Raw genomic sequence first — 20665 nt, 5'->3', positions numbered from 1 at the left:
GCAACTTTATCACAACCCAGCATATCTAGTACACTGTGTGACTTAATCACAGCCCAGCATCTTAGTACACTGTGCGAGTTTATCACAGCCCAGCATCTCTAGTACACTGTGTGACTTTATCACAGCCCAGCATCTCTAGTATACTGTGCAGCTTTATCATAGCCCAGCATCTCTAATACACTGTGTGACTTTCACACAGCCCAGCATCTCTAGTACACTGTGCGAGTTTATCACAGCCCAGCATCTCTAGTACACTGTGCAACTTTATCACAGCCCAGCATCTCTAGTACACTGTGCAGCTTTATCACAGCCCAGCATCTCTAGTACACTGTGCGACTTTATCACAGCCCAGCATCTCTAGTACACTGTGCGACTTTCTCACAACCCAACATATCTAGTACACTGTGTGACTTTATCACAGCCCAGCATCTTAGTACACTGTGCGAGTTTATCACAGCCCAGCATCTCTAGTACACTGTGCGACTTTATCACAGCCCAGCATCTCTAGTACACTGTGCAGCTTTATCATAGCCCAGCATTTCTAGTACACTTTACGACTTTATCACAGCCCAGCATCTCTAGTACACTGTGTGACTTTCTCACAGCCCAGCATCTCTAGTACACTGTGCGAGTTTATCACAGCCCACCATCTCTAGTACACTGTGCGACTTTATCACAGCCCAGCATCTCTAGTACACTGTGCAGCTTTATCACAGCCCAGCATCTCTAGTACACTGTGCGACTTTATCACAGCCCAGCATCTCTAGTACACTGTGCAGCTTTATCACAGCCCAGCATCTCTAGTACACTGTGCGACTTTATCACAGCCCAGCATCTCTAGTACACTGTGTGACTTTCTCACAGCCCAGCATCTCTATTACACTGTGCGACTTTATCACAGCCCAGCATCTCTAGAACACTGTGCAGCTTTATCACAGCCCCGCATCTCTAGTACACTGTGCGACTGTATTACAGCCCAGCATCTCTAGTACACTGTGTGACTTTATCACAGCCCAGCATCTCCAGTACACTGTGCAGCTTTATCAGAGCCCAGCATCTCTAGTACACTGTGTGACTTTATCACAGCCCAGCATATCTAGTACACTGTGTGACTTTACCACAGCCCAGCATCTCTAGCACACTGTGTGACTTTATCACAGCCCAGCATCTCTAGCACACTGTGTGACTTTATCACAGCCCAGCATATCTAGTACACTGTGTGACTTTACCACAGCCCAGCATCTCTAGCACACTGTGTGACTTTATCACAGCCCAGCATCTCTAGTACACTGTGTGACTTTATCACAGCCCAGCATATCTAGTACACTGTGTGACTTTACCACAGCCCAGCATCTCTAGCACACTGTGTGACTTTATCACAGCCCAGCATCTCTAGCACACTGTGCGACTTTATCACAGCCCAGCATCTCTAGCACACTGTGTGACTTTATCACAGCCCAGCATCTCTAGTACACTGTGTGACTTTATCACAGCCCAGCATCTCTAGCACACTGTGTGACTATCACAGCCCAGCATCTCTAGTACACTGTGTGACTTTATCACAGCCCAGCATCTCTAGTACATTGTATGACTTTATCACAGCCCAGCATCTCTAGTAACTGTGTGACTTTATCACAGCCCAGCATCTCTAGTACACTATTCGGCTTTATCACAACCCATCATCTCTAGTACACTGTTTGACTTTATCACGACCAGCATCTCTAGTACACTGTGTGACTTTATCACAGCCCAGCATCTCTAGTACACTGTGTGACATTATCACAGCCCAGTATCTCTAGTACACTGTGTGACTTTCTCACAGCCCAGCATCTCTAGTACACTGTGTGACTTTCTCACAGCCCAGCATCTCTAGTACACTGTGTGACTTTATCACAGCCCAGCATCTCTAGTACACTGTGCGACTTTATCACAGCCCAGTATCTCTAGTACACTGTGTGACTTTCTCACAGCTCAGCATCTCTAGTACACTGTGCGACTTTATCACAGCCCAGCATCTCTAGTACACTGTGAGACTTTATCACAGCCCAGCATCTCTAGTACATTGTATGACTTTATCACAGCCCAGCATCTCTAGTACATTGTATGACTTTATCACAGCCCAGCATCTCTTGTACACTGTGTGACTGACTTTATCACAGCCCAGCATCTCTAGTACATTGTGCAACTTTATCACAGCCCTGCATCTCTAGTACACTGACATTATCACAGCCCAGCATCTCTAGTACACTGTGCGACTTTATCACAGCCCAGCATCTCTAGTACACTGTGTGACTTTATCACAGCCCAGCATCTCTAGTACACTGACTTTATCACAGCCCAGCATCTCTATTAAAATGTGTGACTTTCTTACAGCCCAGCATCTCTAGTACACTGTGCGACTTTATCACAGCCCAGCATCTCTAGTACACTGTGCAACTTTATCACAACCCAGCATATCTAGTACACTGTGTGACTTTATCACAGCCCAGCATCTTAGTACACTGTGCGAGTTTATCACAGCCCAGCATCTCTAGTACACTGTGCGACTTTATCACAGCCCAGCATCTCTAGTACACTGTGTGACATTCTCACAGCCCAGCATCTCTAGTACACTGTGCGAGTTTATCACAGCCCAGCATCTCTAGTACACTGTGCGACTTTATCACAGCCCAGCATCTCTAGTACACTGTGCAGCTTTATCACAGCCCAGCGTCTCTAGTACACTGTATGACTTTATCACAGCCCAGCATCTCTAGTACACTGTGGGCTGTGATAATTTATGATTATCACTGCCCAGCATCTCTAGTACACTGCGACTTTATCACAGCCCTGCATCTCTAGTACACTGACTTTATCACAGCCCAGAATCTCTAGTACACTGTGCAGCTTTATCACAGCCCAGCATCTCTAGTACACTGTGCGACTTTATCACAGCCCAGCATCTCTAGTACACTGTGCAGCTTTATCACCGCCCAGCATCTCTAGTACACTGTGCGACTTTATCACAGCCCAGCATCTCTAGTGCACTGTGTGACTTTCTCACAGCCCAGCATCTCTAGTACACTGTGCGACTTTATCACAGCCCAGCATCTTAGTACACTGTGCAAGTTTATCACAGCCCAGCATCTCTAGTACACTGTGCGAGTTTATCACAGCCCAGCATCTCTAGTACACTGTGTGACTTTATCACAGCCCAACATCTCTAGTACACTGTGCGAGTTTATCACAGCCCAGCATTTCTAGTACACTGTGCGACTTTATCACAGCCCAGCATCTCTAGTACACTGTGCAGCTTTATCACAGCCCAGCATCTCTAGTACACTGTGCGACTTTATTACAGCCCAGCATCTCTAGTACACTGTGTGACTTTATCACAGCCCAGCATCTCTTGTACACTGTGCAGCTTTATCACAGCCCAGCATCTCTAGTACACTGTATGACTTTATCACAGCCCAGCATCTCTAGTACACTGTGGGCTGTGATAATTTATGATTATCACTGCCCAGCATCTCTAGTACACTGCGACTTTATCACAGCCCTGCATCTCTAGTACACTGACTTTATCACAGCCCAGCATCTCTAGTACACTGTGCAGCTTTATCACAGCCCAGCATCTCTAGTACACTGTGCGACTTTATCACAGCCCAGCATCTCTAGTACACTGTGCAGCTTTATCACCGCCCAGCATCTCTAGTACACTGTGCGACTTTATCACAGCCCAGCATCTCTAGTACATTGTATGACTTTATCACAGCCCAGCATCTCTAGTACACTGTGTGACTGACTTTATCACAGCCCAGCATCTCTAGTACATTGTGCAACTTTATCACAGCCCTGCATCTCTAGTACACTGACTTTATCACAGCCCAGCATCTCTAGTACACTGTGCGACTTTATCACAGCCCAGCATCTCTAGCACACTGTGTGACTTTATCACAGCCCAGCATCTCTAGTACACTGACTTTATCACAGCCCAGCATCTCTAGTACAATGTGTGACTTTCTTACAGCCCAGCATCTCTAGTACACTGTGCGACTTTATCACAGCCCAGCATCTCTAGCACACTGTGTGACTTTATCACAGCCCAGCATCTCTAGTACACTGACTTTATCACAGCCCAGCATCTCTAGTACAATGTGTGACTTTCTTACAGCCCAGCATCTCTAGTACACTGTGCGATTTTATCACAGCCCAGCATCTCTAGTACACTGTGCGACTTTATCACAACCCAGCATATCTAGTACACTGTGTGACTTAATCACAGCCCAGCATCTTAGTACACTGTGCGAGTTTATCACAGCCCAGCATCTCTAGTACACTGTGTGACTTTATCACAGCCCAGCATCTCTAGTATACTGTGCAGCTTTATCATAGCCCAGCATCTCTAGTACACTGTGTGACTTTATCACAGCCCAGCATCTCTAGTACACTGTGTGACTTTCTCACAGCCCAGCATCTCTAGTACACTGTGCGAGTTTATCACAGCCCAGCATCTCTAGTACACTGTGCAACTTTATCACAGCCCAGCATCTCTAGTACACTGTGCAGCTTTATCACAGCCCAGCATCTCTAGTACACTGTGCGACTTTATCACAGCCCAGCATCTCTAGTACACTGTGCGACTTTCTCACAACCCAACATATCTAGTACACTGTGTGACTTTATCACAGCCCAGCATCTTAGTACACTGTGCGAGTTTATCACAGCCCAGCATCTCTAGTACACTGTGCGACTTTATCACAGCCCAGCATCTCTAGTACACTGTGCAGCTTTATCATAGCCCAGCATTTCTAGTACACTTTACGACTTTATCACAGCCCAGCATCTCTAGTACACTGTGTGACTTTCTCACAGCCCAGTATCTCTAGTACACTGTGCGAGTTTATCACAGCCAACCATCTCTAGTACACTGTGCGACTTTATCACAGCCCAGCATCTCTAGTACACTGTGCAGCTTTATCACAGCCCAGCATCTCTAGTACACTGTGCGACTTTATCACAGCCCAGCATCTCTAGTACACTGTGCAGCTTTATCACAGCCCAGCATCTCTAGTACACTGTGCGACTTTATCACAGCCCAGCATCTCTAGTACACTGTGTGACTTTCTCACAGCCCAGCATCTCTATTACACTGTGCGACTTTATCACAGCCCAGCATCTCTAGAACACTGTGCAGCTTTATCACAGCCCAGCATCTCTAGTACACTGTGCGACTTTATTACAGCCCAGCATCTCTAGTACACTGTGTGACTTTATCACAGCCCAGCATCTCCAGTACACTGTGCAGCTTTATCAGAGCCCAGCATCTCTAGTACACTGTGTGACTTTATCACAGCCCAGCATATCTAGTACACTGTGTGACTTTACCACAGCCCAGCATCTCTAGCACACTGTGTGACTTTATCACAGCCCAGCATCTCTAGCACACTGTGTGACTTTATCACAGCCCAGCATATCTAGTACACTGTGTGACTTTACCACAGCCCAGCATCTCTAGCACACTGTGTGACTTTATCACAGCCCAGCATCTCTAGTACACTGTGTGACTTTATCACAGCCCAGCATATCTAGTACACTGTGTTACTTTACCACAGCCCAGCATCTCTAGCACACTGTGTGACTTTATCACAGCCCAGCATCTCTAGCACACTGTGCGACTTTATCACAGCCCAGCATCTCTAGCACACTGTGTGACTTTATCACAGCCCAGCATCTCTAGCACACTGTGTGACTTTATCACAGCCCAGCATCTCTAGTACACTGTGTGACTTTATCACAGCCCAGCATCTCTAGTACATTGTATGACTTTATCACAGCCCAGCATCTCTAGTAACTGTGTGACTTTATCACAGCCCAGCATCTCTAGTTCACTATTCGGCTTTATCACAACCCATCATCTCTAGTACACTGTTTGACTTTATCACGACCAGCATCTCTACTACACTGTGTGACTTTATCACAGCCCAGCATCTCTAGTACACTCTGTGACTTTATCACAGCCCAGTATCTCTAGTACACTGTGTGACTTTCTCACAGCCCAGCATCTCTAGTACACTGTGTGACTTTCTCACAGCCCAGCATCTCTAGTACACTGTGTGACTTTACCACAGCCCAGCATCTCTAGCACACTGTGTGACTTTATCACAGCCGAGCATCTCAAGCACACTGTGCGACTTTATCACAGCCCAGCATCTCTAGCACACTGTGTGACTTTATCACAGCCCAGCATCTCTAGTACACTGTGTGACTTTATCACAGCCCAGCATCTCTAGCACACTGTGTGACTTTATCACAGCCCAGCATCTCTAGTACACTGTGTGACTTTATCACAGCCCAGCATCTCTAGTACATTGTATGACTTTATCACAGCCCAGCATCTCTAGTAACTGTGTGACTTTATCACAGCCCAGCATCTCTAGTACACTATTCGGCTTTATCACAACCCATCATCTCTAGTACACTGTTTGACTTTATCACGACCAGCATCTCTAGTACACTGTGTGACTTTATCACAGCCCAGCATCTCTAGTACACTGTGTGACTTTATCACAGCCCAGTATCTCTAGTACACTGTGTGACTTTCTCACAGCCCAGCATCTCTAGTACACTGTGTGACTTTCTCACAGCCCAGCATCTCTAGTACACTGTGTGACTTTATCACATCCCAGCATCTCTAGTACACTGTGTGACTTTATCACAGCCCAGTATCTCTAGTACACTGTGTGACTTTATCACAGCCCAGTATCTCTAGTACACTGTGTGACTTTCTCACAGCCCAGCATCTCTAGTACACTGTGTGACTTTCTCACAGCCCAGCATCTCTAGTACACTGTGTGACTTTATCACAGCCCAGCATCTCTAGTACACTGTGCGACTTTGTCACAGCCCAGTATCTCTAGTACACTGTGTGACTTTCTCACAGCTCAGCATCTCTAGTACACTGTGCGACTTTATCACAGCCCAGCATCTCTAGTGCACTGTGCGACTTTATCACAGCCCAGCATCTCTAGTACATTGTATGACTTTATCACAGCCCAGCATCTCTAGTACATTGTATGACTTTATCACAGCCCAGAATCTCTAGTACACTGTGTGACAGACTTTATCACAGCCCAGCATCTCTAGTACATTGTGCAACTTTATCACAGCCCTGCATCTCTAGTACACTGACTTTATCACAGCCCAGCATCTCTAGTACACTGTGCGACTTTATCACAGCCCAGCATCTCTAGCACACTGTGTGACTTTATCACAGCCCAGCATCTCTAGTACACTGACTTTATCACAGCCCAGCATCTCTAGTACAATGTGTGACTTTCTTACAGCCCAGCATCTCTAGTACACTGTGCGACTTTATCACAGCCCAGCATCTCTAGCACACTGTGTGACTTTATCACAGCCCAGCATCTCTAGTACACTGACTTTATCACAGCCCAGCATCTCTAGTACAATGTGTGACTTTCTTACAGCCCAGCATCTCTAGTACACTGTGCGATTTTATCACAGCCCAGCATCTCTAGTACACTGTGCAACTTTATCACAACCCAGCATATCTAGTACACTGTGTGACTTAATCACAGCCCAGCATCTTAGTACACTGTGCGAGTTTATCACAGCCCAGCATCTCTAGTACACTGTGTGACTTTATCACAGCCCAGCATCTCTAGTATACTGTGCAGCTTTATCATAGCCCAGCATCTCTAATACACTGTGTGACTTTCACACAGCCCAGCATCTCTAGTACACTGTGCGAGTTTATCACAGCCCAGCATCTCTAGTACACTGTGCAACTTTATCACAGCCCAGCATCTCTAGTACACTGTGCAGCTTTATCACAGCCCAGCATCTCTAGTACACTGTGCGACTTTATCACAGCCCAGCATCTCTAGTACACTGTGCGACTTTCTCACAACCCAACATATCTAGTACACTGTGTGACTTTATCACAGCCCAGCATCTTAGTACACTGTGCGAGTTTATCACAGCCCAGCATCTCTAGTACACTGTGCGACTTTATCACAGCCCAGCATCTCTAGTACACTGTGCAGCTTTATCATAGCCCAGCATTTCTAGTACACTTTACGACTTTATCACAGCCCAGCATCTCTAGTACACTGTGTGACTTTCTCACAGCCCAGCATCTCTAGTACACTGTGCGAGTTTATCACAGCCCACCATCTCTAGTACACTGTGCGACTTTATCACAGCCCAGCATCTCTAGTACACTGTGCAGCTTTATCACAGCCCAGCATCTCTAGTACACTGTGCGACTTTATCACAGCCCAGCATCTCTAGTACACTGTGCAGCTTTATCACAGCCCAGCATCTCTAGTACACTGTGCGACTTTATCACAGCCCAGCATCTCTAGTACACTGTGTGACTTTCTCACAGCCCAGCATCTCTATTACACTGTGCGACTTTATCACAGCCCAGCATCTCTAGAACACTGTGCAGCTTTATCACAGCCCCGCATCTCTAGTACACTGTGCGACTGTATTACAGCCCAGCATCTCTAGTACACTGTGTGACTTTATCACAGCCCAGCATCTCCAGTACACTGTGCAGCTTTATCAGAGCCCAGCATCTCTAGTACACTGTGTGACTTTATCACAGCCCAGCATATCTAGTACACTGTGTGACTTTACCACAGCCCAGCATCTCTAGCACACTGTGTGACTTTATCACAGCCCAGCATCTCTAGCACACTGTGTGACTTTATCACAGCCCAGCATATCTAGTACACTGTGTGACTTTACCACAGCCCAGCATCTCTAGCACACTGTGTGACTTTATCACAGCCCAGCATCTCTAGTACACTGTGTGACTTTATCACAGCCCAGCATATCTAGTACACTGTGTGACTTTACCACAGCCCAGCATCTCTAGCACACTGTGTGACTTTATCACAGCCCAGCATCTCTAGCACACTGTGCGACTTTATCACAGCCCAGCATCTCTAGCACACTGTGTGACTTTATCACAGCCCAGCATCTCTAGTACACTGTGTGACTTTATCACAGCCCAGCATCTCTAGCACACTGTGTGACTATCACAGCCCAGCATCTCTAGTACACTGTGTGACTTTATCACAGCCCAGCATCTCTAGTACATTGTATGACTTTATCACAGCCCAGCATCTCTAGTAACTGTGTGACTTTATCACAGCCCAGCATCTCTAGTACACTATTCGGCTTTATCACAACCCATCATCTCTAGTACACTGTTTGACTTTATCACGACCAGCATCTCTAGTACACTGTGTGACTTTATCACAGCCCAGCATCTCTAGTACACTGTGTGACATTATCACAGCCCAGTATCTCTAGTACACTGTGTGACTTTCTCACAGCCCAGCATCTCTAGTACACTGTGTGACTTTCTCACAGCCCAGCATCTCTAGTACACTGTGTGACTTTATCACAGCCCAGCATCTCTAGTACACTGTGCGACTTTATCACAGCCCAGTATCTCTAGTACACTGTGTGACTTTCTCACAGCTCAGCATCTCTAGTACACTGTGCGACTTTATCACAGCCCAGCATCTCTAGTACACTGTGAGACTTTATCACAGCCCAGCATCTCTAGTACATTGTATGACTTTATCACAGCCCAGCATCTCTAGTACATTGTATGACTTTATCACAGCCCAGCATCTCTTGTACACTGTGTGACTGACTTTATCACAGCCCAGCATCTCTAGTACATTGTGCAACTTTATCACAGCCCTGCATCTCTAGTACACTGACATTATCACAGCCCAGCATCTCTAGTACACTGTGCGACTTTATCACAGCCCAGCATCTCTAGTACACTGTGTGACTTTATCACAGCCCAGCATCTCTAGTACACTGACTTTATCACAGCCCAGCATCTCTATTAAAATGTGTGACTTTCTTACAGCCCAGCATCTCTAGTACACTGTGCGACTTTATCACAGCCCAGCATCTCTAGTACACTGTGCAACTTTATCACAACCCAGCATATCTAGTACACTGTGTGACTTTATCACAGCCCAGCATCTTAGTACACTGTGCGAGTTTATCACAGCCCAGCATCTCTAGTACACTGTGCGACTTTATCACAGCCCAGCATCTCTAGTACACTGTGTGACATTCTCACAGCCCAGCATCTCTAGTACACTGTGCGAGTTTATCACAGCCCAGCATCTCTAGTACACTGTGCGACTTTATCACAGCCCAGCATCTCTAGTACACTGTGCAGCTTTATCACAGCCCAGCGTCTCTAGTACACTGTATGACTTTATCACAGCCCAGCATCTCTAGTACACTGTGGGCTGTGATAATTTATGATTATCACTGCCCAGCATCTCTAGTACACTGCGACTTTATCACAGCCCTGCATCTCTAGTACACTGACTTTATCACAGCCCAGAATCTCTAGTACACTGTGCAGCTTTATCACAGCCCAGCATCTCTAGTACACTGTGCGACTTTATCACAGCCCAGCATCTCTAGTACACTGTGCAGCTTTATCACCGCCCAGCATCTCTAGTACACTGTGCGACTTTATCACAGCCCAGCATCTCTAGTGCACTGTGTGACTTTCTCACAGCCCAGCATCTCTAGTACACTGTGCGACTTTATCACAGCCCAGCATCTTAGTACACTGTGCAAGTTTATCACAGCCCAGCATCTCTAGTACACTGTGCGAGTTTATCACAGCCCAGCATCTCTAGTACACTGTGTGACTTTATCACAGCCCAACATCTCTAGTACACTGTGCGAGTTTATCACAGCCCAGCATTTCTAGTACACTGTGCGACTTTATCACAGCCCAGCATCTCTAGTACACTGTGCAGCTTTATCACAGCCCAGCATCTCTAGTACACTGTGCGACTTTATTACAGCCCAGCATCTCTAGTACACTGTGTGACTTTATCACAGCCCAGCATCTCTTGTACACTGTGCAGCTTTATCACAGCCCAGCATCTCTAGTACACTGTATGACTTTATCACAGCCCAGCATCTCTAGTACACTGTGGGCTGTGATAATTTATGATTATCACTGCCCAGCATCTCTAGTACACTGCGACTTTATCACAGCCCTGCATCTCTAGTACACTGACTTTATCACAGCCCAGCATCTCTAGTACACTGTGCAGCTTTATCACAGCCCAGCATCTCTAGTACACTGTGCGACTTTATCACAGCCCAGCATCTCTAGTACACTGTGCAGCTTTATCACCGCCCAGCATCTCTAGTACACTGTGCGACTTTATCACAGCCCAGTATCTCTAGTACACTGTGTGACTTTCTCACAGCCCAGCATCTCTAGTACACTGTGCGACTTTATCACAGCCCAGCATCTTAGTACACTGTGCAAGTTTATCACAGCCCAGCATCTCTAGTACACTGTGCGAGTTTATCACAGCCCAGCATCTCTAGTACACTGTGTGACTTTATCACAGCCCAACATCTCTAGTACACTGTGCGAGTTTATCACAGCCCAGCATCTCTAGTACACTGTGCGACTTTATCACAGCCCAGCATCTCTAGTACACTGTGCAGCTTTATCACAGCCCAGCATCTCTAGTACACTGTGCGACTTTATTACAGCCCAGCATCTCTAGTACACTGTGTGACTTTATCACAGCCCAGCATCTCTTGTACACTGTGCAGCTTTATCACAGCCCAGCATCTCTAGTGCACTGTGTGACTTTATCACAGCCCAGCATCTCTAGTACACTGTGTGACTTTCTCACAGCCCAGCATCTCTAGTGCACTGTGTGACTTTATCACAGCCCAGCATCTCTAGTACACTGTGTGACTTTATCACAGCCCAGCATATCTAGTACACTGACTTTACCACAGCCCAGCATCTCTAGTACACTGTGTGACTTTATCACAGCCCAGCATCTCTAGCACACTGTGCGACTTTATCACAGCCCAGCATCTCTAGCTCACTGTGTGACTTTATCACAGCCCAGCATCTCTAGTACACTGTGCGACTTTATCACAGCCCAGCATCTCTAGCACACTGTGTGACTTTATCACAGCCCAGCATCTCTAGTTCACTGTGGGCTGTGATAATTTACGATTATCACTGCCCAGCATCTCTAGTACACTGCGACTTTATCACAGCCCTGCATCTCTAGTACACTGACTTTATCACAGCCCAGCATCTCTAGTACACTGTGCAGCTTTATCACAGCCCAGCATCTCTAGTACACTGACTTTATCACAGCCCAGCATCTCTAGTACACTGTGCAGCTTTATCACAGCCCAGCATCTCTAGTATACTGTGCGACTTTATCACAGCCCAGCATCTCTAGTACAATGTGTGACTTTATCACACCTCAGCCCTTCTAGTACACTGTGCGACTTTATCACAGCCCTGCGTCTCTAGTACGCTGTGCAACTTTATCACAGCCCAGCATCTCTAGTACACTGTGCGACTTTATCACAGTCCAGCATCTCTAGTACACTATGCGACTTTATCACAGCTCAGTATCTCTAGTACACTGTGCGACTTTATCACAGCTCAGCATCTCTAGTACACTGCAACTTTATCACAGCCCAAGATCTCTAGTACACTGTGCGACTTTATCACAGCCCAGCATCTCTAGCACACTGTGTTACTTTATCACAGCCCAGCATCTCTAGTACACTGTGCGACTTTATCACAGCCCAGCATCTCTAGCACACTGTGTGACTTTATCACAGCCCAACATCTCTAGTACACTGTGTGACTTTATCACAGCCCAACATCTCTAGTACACTGTGTGACTTTATCACAGCCCAGTATCTCTAGTACACTGTGTGACTTTTTCACAGCCCAGCATCTCTAGTACACTGTGTGACTTTATCACAGCCCAGCATCTCTAGTACACTGTGCGACTTTATCACAGCCCTGCATCTCTAGTACACTGACTTTATCACAGCCCAGCATCTCTAGTACATTGTATGACTTTATCACAGCCCAGCATCTCTAGTACACTGTTCGGCATTATCACAGCCCAGCATCTCTAGTACACTGTGTGACTTCATCACAGCCCAGCATCTCTAGTACACTGTGTCACTTTATCACAGCCCAGCATCTCTAGTACACTGTGTGACTTTATCACACCTCAGCCCTACTAGTACACTGTGAGTAGTGTTTTGCTATGTTTGAAATGTGAATAAGATGAAAAATATTAAGAAAAAGATGTTGCTCTACACCTCGTGGAACATCTTAGTCCCACCAGGCATGTCGTGACATCTGGTGTATAGATGCTAGGAGATATATTTACTAAAGTGAGAGTGTTGAGAAGTGGAGATGTTGCTCATACTGTAGCCACCAATCAGATTCTAGCTATTATATTCTAGAAGTTGCTAGTTAAATGTTAAGTAGAATCTGATTGGTTGCTATGGGCAACATCTCCACTTCTAAAAACTCTCACTTTAGTAACTATTCCCCTGCAGAAAGGACTGCTGTCCCCATATACATACTCTTCGGATGGCGTTCACAACCCATCGCAAAGATCTCTCCGCCCCTGTCCAGCTCTTGTGTGCATGTGTGACCTGTAGGCCATGTATGCGCAGTTGTTTCAATGCTCTAAAAGGTGCAGTGAAAAAACTTGGGGATGCAGCCGATTTTTGGATTCAGCTGTCACCACGCCGGAGCAAAGTTGCATTGCTCCGGCGCTCACGTCGTGTTAGAATGTTAATTATCGGGGTGCGTACGGACCCCAATAAATAACATAATGATTAGAACCCTAAGTTTTTTTATGCAAATTTAATGAATAACAATATTAAACACAATAAAAACAATATATTATAAGAACATATACAATCAACAGAAAACAAAAAACGACAAAACGACACGCAAGTGTAATGATCATAAATAATGGTCTTATTATTAATAATAATAAAGATGAGCAATTTTGTTTTACCTCGGTTCTTTTTGCCAATTTAGCACAAATTCAGTTTTATCTTTTTGGCTATTCAAAACACGTGAGAGCTGGTTATCAAATATGATGCCGTTTTTGAGATCCAAAAATAACCGAGTAACACAGAACTCCTCATCTCCAATAAAAATGGTCTATATCCTCCTATCTTTAGATAAATTAAGGAATGTTGTAGTTTCTATTAGGACCACAGTCAGAGTTTATCCTGGGACTAGTCTTATGCTCTGTACACACGGAGCGATCAGCCAGCGATACGATATCACTGGCTGATCATCCTGCACCCTCCCTGGTGTGCTGGATGATTGATATCGATTATCCAGCACACCACCAACTCACCAATGACTATAGCAATATCGAGCAGGTTGGCCAGCATACACGTCCGATGGACGTGCTCGCTCGCGCATTGCTGGTCATTGGTAGGTTGGTAGAGAGCAAAAAATTAACGATTTGAATGATAACAATATGAATGATATTGTTATCGTTCACATTGTGCATTAAAATCGCTCCGTGTGTACGCACCAGAAATCCCTCTCAGACAAAAAGTCCAAAGTATTGTTACCCTCCCCTCAGTGGTAGATAGGACAGGGACAACTCCTGTGTGAGTGATAAGTGAGGAGATTTACTTGGAAATTCCAATGTAAATATAGGGGCATATTCAATTGTGTGCGAGAATAGCAAAAAACCCGCACCTGCGAGGTTTTCCCTGCAGGTGCGGGTTTTTTCCTGTTCTATTAGGTGCGTGGTTTTTAAAAAGCACGCACCGGGAGGTTTTTGTCACGCACCTCCTGAGCAAGCGTGATTTTTTCTAAAATCGTTGATTTTAGGAGAAAACACCGGGACTTGCTCTGACACACCCGCGGCCGCCCCCCTCCCCCCGAGGACTAATTAAGCAATTGGAGGTATCCAATTAGCTTAATTAGTCCTTAATTACTCACCTTCCTCAGCACTGTCTTCTGCATCCTCTTCTACATCCAGAGTCGGGAGCTGGGTAAGAAGAGAGAGGGGAAGCCACTGGGAGCCGCGGAGTCCCCCTGCCAGGTAAGTGGGTCTTGTTTTGTTTTTTTTACATTTTATGTGGTGCAGGGTTTTCAGAGCTGAAACCACTATTTTTTTAATTGAATACCGCGGGTAACGGGAACGCACATACCCGCGGTATTCTGGAATTGGGCGCGAGGTGCGTGAGGGCCTGATTCAGACCTGATCGCAAGCGCTATGCAATCGCAAGCGGGTTGATGGTGCGCGTCCACAAGCCCCGGAGCAAGAGTGAAATTCTCTCGCTCCGGGGCTCACTACAAACATGGCGGCTGTCGATGTTGTTCGACAGCTTGCCCCGTTTTGTAGGAGGGGTGGGGGGGTGGCTGGACAAATGGAGGCGTTGCTAAAGGAATGCCTGCCATTTGTGGGCGGCCCTACTGACATCACGAGTGATTTCAGTAGTGAGCTTCCGGCTCTATTAGAGCCGGAAGCTCACTGGGGCTTGCGGCAGATGAGACCCTGCCACAAGAGTCTTGTCGCAAGCCCGATGTTTGCGACCATCGCGACCATCACCTGGCCGCTCGCTAAAATGTGGGTGGTCACCCACAGCTTAGCGAGTGGCCAGGACGCCGTTTTTTTTAAAAACAAAGCGGCTGCCCTAATTCAGAGCGAGCGCTCGCTTTTTGCGAGCTGCTCTGAATCAGGCCCTTAGTGTTTCTCAAGTGTGGTGCCATATTGCTACTGCTGTGTAGAGTGACATGGTGGGAGACGGATGTCTACTACTTAGTTCCTAGCAAGAGACCTGGTTATTGCCTGCTGTTCCAGCATCCTGAACCACTACCCACAAGCATCATGCACTTGGCAGCTGGTGAACTGTATGAAACCTGGCTCTGTTCAAGCTCAGCTCCACCACCAGTGTGTATATAATAGTGAGTACGGCCGTACCTGCTACTGTATATCCAAATAAACCCCCACCACTGGTTAAGTAACTGGGTTGTTCATAGTTTGAGTCACCAGCTGGTGTGTGCCTACATCATTTTGCAATGGGATGCGGTGAAGATGCCAGCGGATGGGATGCCGGATGTCAGTATACCGATGCTGAAATCCTGACGCCTGACAGGAAGCCAACGCCACCATCCAGAAGGGATCAGCATATTGACATCAGCATCCCGAAGGTAAGTCTGCGGGTAAGTATGAGGGTTTGCCCTGGGATGGAAGGGTTAGGTTTAGGGACCTCCTAAGGTGAGTTAGGGTAAGGCACCCATTGAGGAGTGAGTGTCAGGGTTAGGCTGCAGGGAGGGTGTTTAGGGTTAGGCACCACCAGGGGAAGTTAGGATTAGGCACCACCCTGGGAGGGTTAGGTTTAGGGTGTGGGGAGGGGGATTAGTGTTAGGCACCCACTGGTGGGAGGTTAGGGTTAGGCACCACCGGGGAGAGGTTAGGGTTAGGCACCACCAGGGGGAGGTTATGGTTAGGCACCACCCCAGGAGGCTTAGGTTTAGGGTGCGGGGAGGGGGCGTTAGGGTTAGGCACCACCGAGTGGAGGTTAGGGTTAGGCACCACCGGGGGGGGGTTAGGGTTAGGCACCACCCCAGGAGGGTTAGGTTTAGGGTGTGGGGAGAGGGTGTTAGGGATAGGCACCACCAAGTGGAGGTTAGGGTTAGGCACTACCGGGGGGAGGTTAGGGTTAGGCACCACCAGGGGAGGGTTAGGGTGGGACAGGGGGAGGGCTAGGGGGGATAGCGGGAGGGTTAGTGTACCCCTGTTGGGACCTTCTGACCGCCGGCATCCAGTCCGCCAGGAAATCATAGTGTTTCCGTTGCAACATCAACACCTGTACACACACATTATTCCCAACAACTTTTAAGTGTTACCTGAATACATTCATCCCCAGGCAAGCCTATCAAATTCCTGAACCAGCCTCATCACCTCCTTTAGCTATTTTACAAACCTCCCCTAAACTTTCATGTGTTCTCTTTCTATTCTAATACAACCCTCTGACCGGAGACCAACATTACCGCCTGACTGGATCATATAGCCCACCAAACACATTTACTCCTGCAATCTGGCTGGACCAGTATGGCAGTATGCGGCACGTAACCTCATGTATTCATTTCCTGCTATTCCATAGATTGTGAGCTCTGTCTGTATGTGTCATCTTGTTTTATTACTGTTTTACTTACAATTGTAAAGTGCAATGAAATATGTTAGTGCTGCATAAATAACTATTAATAATACTGTTATGCGACATATTGATTTTTTTTATGCTTTTGCCTTTTTTTTCCACATTAAAAAGAAAAAAATATTATTGAGTTATTACTTGAAGGTGTTAAAATATTGGATATTATTTACTAACAAAATTTGTAAGTGAAACAATACACAAAAAATACCATATTTTCACCTTTATTTGATTAATGGTATACAAAACTTTTATAGTCATGGACAAACGCCCTCCCCTTCGGGGAAAGCACTACTCACCCGGACCAAACACCTATGCATTCTTTATTGATTCAAATCTAAATGTATTATTTGTTTTCCATATATAATGCTTGGTCAATGTTCACTCTGAGCCAACTGCAAAGTAAGGAAGTGAAAGACAAGTGTAATGAGCACTGTTATCTGATAGGTGGCGCTTACTGTACACTCTGCTGCATTTGTTCCATACAGGTTACATTTGTACTGTAATGGACCATTGGTAGCTGGCTAATGGTCCATTTTCTCCTCCAGGCTATTTCAGTGGCATTGGCTCACATGTGTGCTGGAATCGGCTGATTGGATGACCACATCATTTGTATCCTATCAACAGCCAAGGACTGTGAATGAACCATAAGTCATACACAGGGAGTTGCCTATAATTCTGCTAGATAATACTATGGAGATTTACTGTTGTACACTGTGAGCCGGACATAAATCATTAAGTGTTGGGGATGTCCTGTAGTTTCAGTGCAAAAAGTCATCTAGTGTTATGTTGAGATGATGCACTTTATTGTTTTATCTGAGCACCAACTCTGCATTTCTGCTGTAAGAATCAAAAGAAAAACATTAGCACCAGTTCCGTGTCTGATACTATATCTGAGGACACCTCCTTTTTGGGAAAATATAATTGGGGGAGCTGATACCTACTGTTAGGTATGGGGGCATGGGGGCGCTATTTGGGTCTGTCAATTTTTTGTTTATTATCATTCTCACTTCATCACCAGCATCTCCTGGCCTCCCGTGTCTCTTCCCTGGCCCCTCCCCATGAGACAATTCCCCTTTTTTTGTGCATTATGTCCGCCAATGCTCTTTCTGGCACAGGGCACCAAAAAGTTACAGCTGAGGAATCCTAAGCCTCCCCCTCTCTCCCTGGTGCCTCAACCTAACCTACCCTCCTAGTGCTTAAACCTAACACCCCCTTCCTGCACTTTAAACCTAACCCTCCCCCCTTAGTGTCTAACCCTACCCCTCAGTGCCTAACCTTCCCCCTAGTGCCTAACCCCAATCTTCCCCCTAATCAGAGGTGTCCTGCATCCTAGACAGTGTACTTGCAAATATATTCCACATTAAGATTTGCTGACCTAATTAAACTTGTCATAACTTTGTAGTAGACATACAATTCCCTGATATACTGTATTATGCTGAACATGTTTATTCATGAACTTTGAACCCTACTTCCAGGATTTCTACCTGGTCCTATCATGTTTGGCAGTGTGATTGACAGCGCCTGTATTCTCTGGGGGAAGAAGTGTGGATCCAAAGCGTCCTGCCAATATTACGACAATAATCTTTTAAGACATCGGTAAGTGTCCTCCCTGTCACAGGGTGTCAGAGTTATTGCAACACTTTAACCTGGTATATTGCAAACGGTGTGAAATACATTGAGATGGGATAGATACTGTATTTATGTATTAGTGTAGGGTTTATTGTGTATAGTGTACCACCATATAATAATATACTATAATGTACTGTCACACTTTACATGTTCCATTCATACGGCTGGATAACAATGGAATTCTGTTGAATATATTAATCCGTATAAAGTGGAAATTCGTACATATTCTTATTCAGGTCTCTAAATTATTTTATTTAAAATACTGTAGTTCATGATTTGTAAATTAAAAACAAAATCCTATAGAGATTCAGATCATTCTTTAGCAATAAAAAACTGAATTTACTAGAGATGTACGGGTCCATGTACCAGAGAACTGACAGAAGCCGAATTTATGCTGTCCACACACTGTCAGAACTTGATTGGAGTTTGGATCTGGAGTGGACACAGGAGTAGTACGTGGGGCTGTTTGCTGGTGTTGAAAAGATGCCGGCCTTAATGGGGTGTGTTTCATGAGTGGAGGCAGGTGCAGGAGGTACAAACTGTGGCAACCGAGGGAGGCAAGGTATGTCGGACACTGGAGCCGGAGCGGGAGGCGTCCAAGGACACAGAACCCTCAGGGACGGCAGGACCCTCTATAGGGCAGGCGACTGGAGCACGCAATATGGACAGGAGTCAGAGGTGGAATGAGCTGGAACACGGAAAGAGAGTTAGCAGGCTCACCACAACAGACTGCAGCAATACAAACAAGGGAGCTCAGGAACTAGCACAAATGTAAGCTGTGTAAAGCATTGCACTGGCAACTACAGAGCCTCTTGACAACTCTTTAATACCCTAAGGGAGTGCAGGATAGGTTGCTATCCCTCCAGCCCAAGCTGTAAGCTGATTGGTCCAATTTAGACATGTGACTTGAATCCAAGATGGCGATGCCCAGTGGTCAGCAGAACTGCCAAGGAATGCACAGCCTGCTGTTCAGCCAGCCACTACACCCGACCTCCAGAAGCCAGGATACCTGCAGGAAGGACCATGCCAGAGCACCCTGAGAGGTAAGGTCCGCGCCGCTCATAAACCTGTGGTCCTGGTCGTGACAGTTCCACCTCCTTTAGGAATGGCCACCGGACAGCTTTTAGGTTTCCTTAGATTTTTAGAATGGAAATCACGGATCAGACGAGGAGCCTGGACATCTTCTGCTTTCACCCAAGATTGTTCCTCAGGACCGTAGCCTTTCCAGTCAAGAAGGTATTGTAGTTGACCATAATGGATCCTGGAGTCCAAACTTTGTTTAACCTCGAATTCTACTCCTCTCTCTGTCTGAATTTTAGGAGACGAGGGTAAGGATTTGAAGAATCGGTTGAGAATAAAGGGTTTCAGCATGGAAATATGGAAGGAGTTAGGAATTTTATGGTACGGAGGAAGTTTTAACTTGTAGGCCACAGGATTGATGACATCGGTGATAGGGAAAGGACCAATGAAGCGAGGAGCGAACTTCCTGGACGGAACCCTGAGTTGTGGGTAGATAACCATTCTTGATCTCTGTCACGGCCAGGGTATTTCAGCTTGGCGCTAGGCGGGTGTTACCTGTGAGGTCATTGTGGCACGGGCTGTCTGGTGGCGGAGCTGGTGTCTGGCGGGGGCTTTGGTTGTGCGCGTTGTTGTGCGGGCCTGTTGTGACTCTGCGCTGGTAAGGCCTGGCGGTGTCTCCGTTCCGTTTGGCATGGGCGCCGCCATTTTGCCTTCTGGTCATGTGATGCGGCTGGCCAATCCTGGTAACTCACATGTTCCCTCCGGCCAGTAACAGCACGGCATGGGGTATTTAGGAAGGTTCAGTGCCTTCCTTCTTTGCCAGTGCAACGTGTATCTCAGCCTAGCTGAGAGGGAGTTCTCTGTGCTTATCCTGTTTCTGTGTAATTCGCTGTCTGCCTGTCAGCTCCTAGCTTCCGCTGGACTACCCCGCTTCCTCCATCACCCTTGCCCA

At 46.4% G+C, this 20665-nt stretch overlaps 1 protein-coding gene across 1 annotated transcript in view; it reads left to right on the top strand.

Annotated features, from left to right (window-relative positions):
* Positions 1-18664, top strand: part of LOC148523955 (solute carrier organic anion transporter family member 2B1-like) — a 245940-nt gene extending 227276 nt beyond the window's left edge. The window contains exon 12 of the mRNA XM_088472452.1: positions 18540-18664. Within this exon, the coding sequence (XP_088328578.1) occupies positions 18540-18664 (125 nt within the window). The remainder of the gene's footprint in view (positions 1-18539) is intronic.
* Positions 18665-20665: the final 2001 nt, after the last annotated feature.

The sequence above is a fragment of the Taudactylus pleione genome, unplaced genomic scaffold (assembly GCF_031769625.1).
Source record: "Taudactylus pleione unplaced genomic scaffold, aTauple2 ptg000124l, whole genome shotgun sequence".
NCBI classification, from domain to species: Eukaryota; Metazoa; Chordata; class Amphibia; order Anura; family Myobatrachidae; genus Taudactylus; species Taudactylus pleione.
This window is presented reverse-complemented; position numbering and strand designations above follow the sequence as displayed.